At 64.1% G+C, this 1,414-nt stretch overlaps 1 protein-coding gene across 1 annotated transcript in view; it reads right to left on the bottom strand.

The window, feature by feature from the left end:
- Nucleotides 1-1,414, bottom strand: part of PIK3C2B (phosphatidylinositol-4-phosphate 3-kinase, catalytic subunit type 2 beta) — a 12,090-nt gene that overhangs the window by 9,307 nt on the left and 1,369 nt on the right. Inside the window, exons 4-5 of the mRNA XM_009327440.1 lie at nt 1,206-1,294; nt 900-978 (exon numbers count right to left, since the gene is read on the bottom strand). Of these exons, the coding sequence (XP_009325715.1) occupies nt 900-978; nt 1,206-1,294 (168 nt within the window). The remainder of the gene's footprint in view (nt 1-899; nt 979-1,205; nt 1,295-1,414) is intronic.

The following is a 1,414-nucleotide window of genomic DNA, read 5'->3' as shown; positions in this document are numbered from 1 at the left end:
CTCCCGGGGAAATGCTCGCCGGGGCCGGGCTGTCCCGCTCTGTGCCCAGGATGCCATTCCCTGCCAAAAAAGCAGGAGGTTCATCCCTTTGGGAAATGTCCTCCAAGCTGGCTGGATCCGTCCTACAGCTGGGTGCTCCCCTGCAGCCCTGAGCCACCCACAGCAGAGGTTTGCTGGGGTCAGAGATATGGGAATGCTGCTGTACCCACGGCTAGTTAACAGCTTGCACCCCTGCTGCGTGCAAGCACACGGGCACACACATGCGCACACGCGCACACACGTGCACTGGGCTGCTCGGCAGCAGGAGGACTCAGCACTGATGGGAATAACCCCTTCAGGCAGCCGTGCTGGGCAGCCAGGAGAGGAGGCTGGGCTCCGCTCGCCCTCCGCACGGGTGCCGCGCAGGCTCTCCCGGGCTGAGCAATTCCCAGCCGCCCCTTTAGGGCCTAAACCGGCAGCTCCTGGAGACCGTGGCAAAGCTCCCGCAGATTTCCCGCGGCAGGGCCAGGCCCAGGGCAGCTCTCCAGCAGCGGGAGCTGGCTCGCCGCACTGAGGCGCCGGGGAGGACGGTGTGTGCCTGTGGACGCGTGGCTGCGGCACCTTCCTCTGCAGAGAGCTCTCCCAAGCCGTCAAACCCCAAAACCCCTATGGAAACGCAGCTTTCCTCCAGGAAAGGCAGCAAGGCAGGGAGGGAAGGAGGGATCTGTGCAGGTCTCAGTCCCCATCACCCATCCCCGGCTCTGAAGCCGAGGGAGCCTACCGCAGCCCTGATGCTCCTGTCACCCCCAAACCCACTCCCCCCAGCATGTCCCTTTTCCACCTTCTTCCACAATTTAAGCAGCAGGCTGGGAGAAGCTGGGCTCTGCCGCTCCGCTCAGTGATACAGCTGTTATTAATACTCCTCCAAAGAGCTTTTTTGGCAGCTCCCTCGTTTTCAGGCCTTTCTCCAGGCGTGTGGGGGTCAGCGTGACGGATACCCTGCCACCGGGAAAGATGCTCCCAACGTGCTGCTTTTGGCAAGAGCATTGCCGCAGCTCGGGAGGCAGGAAACAGAGCGGAGAGGCTCCCGCTGTGCACGCTGGGATCAGCCCTGACCATCCATCACACCCGGCCGAGGCCACGCACGGGGCGAGCACAGCCGAGCGCGTGAGCAGCGGGATGCCTGAGTTGTGTCGTGTGTCGTGTCCCCCCCCTCCGACACTCACTTCTGCAGGAACTCCTCCAAGCCGCAGACCTTGAGCACGAAGTCCTCGACGTCGATGGTGTGCAGCTCGTCGTGCGTGTAGCACAGCGTCTGGTAGATGAGCAGGTCCACGGTGGAGGAGCCTGCGGGGAGAGGGAGCAGCGTCCTGAGCCTCGAGGATGGTGGGACCCCCCCCCGCAGATCCTCCCCCCAGGGGGTGCGGGGCGCGTT

The sequence above is a fragment of the Pygoscelis adeliae genome, unplaced genomic scaffold, assembly GCF_000699105.1.
Source record: "Pygoscelis adeliae isolate BGI_AS28 unplaced genomic scaffold, ASM69910v1 Scaffold197, whole genome shotgun sequence".
Classification (NCBI taxonomy): domain Eukaryota; kingdom Metazoa; phylum Chordata; class Aves; order Sphenisciformes; family Spheniscidae; genus Pygoscelis; species Pygoscelis adeliae.
This window is presented reverse-complemented; position numbering and strand designations above follow the sequence as displayed.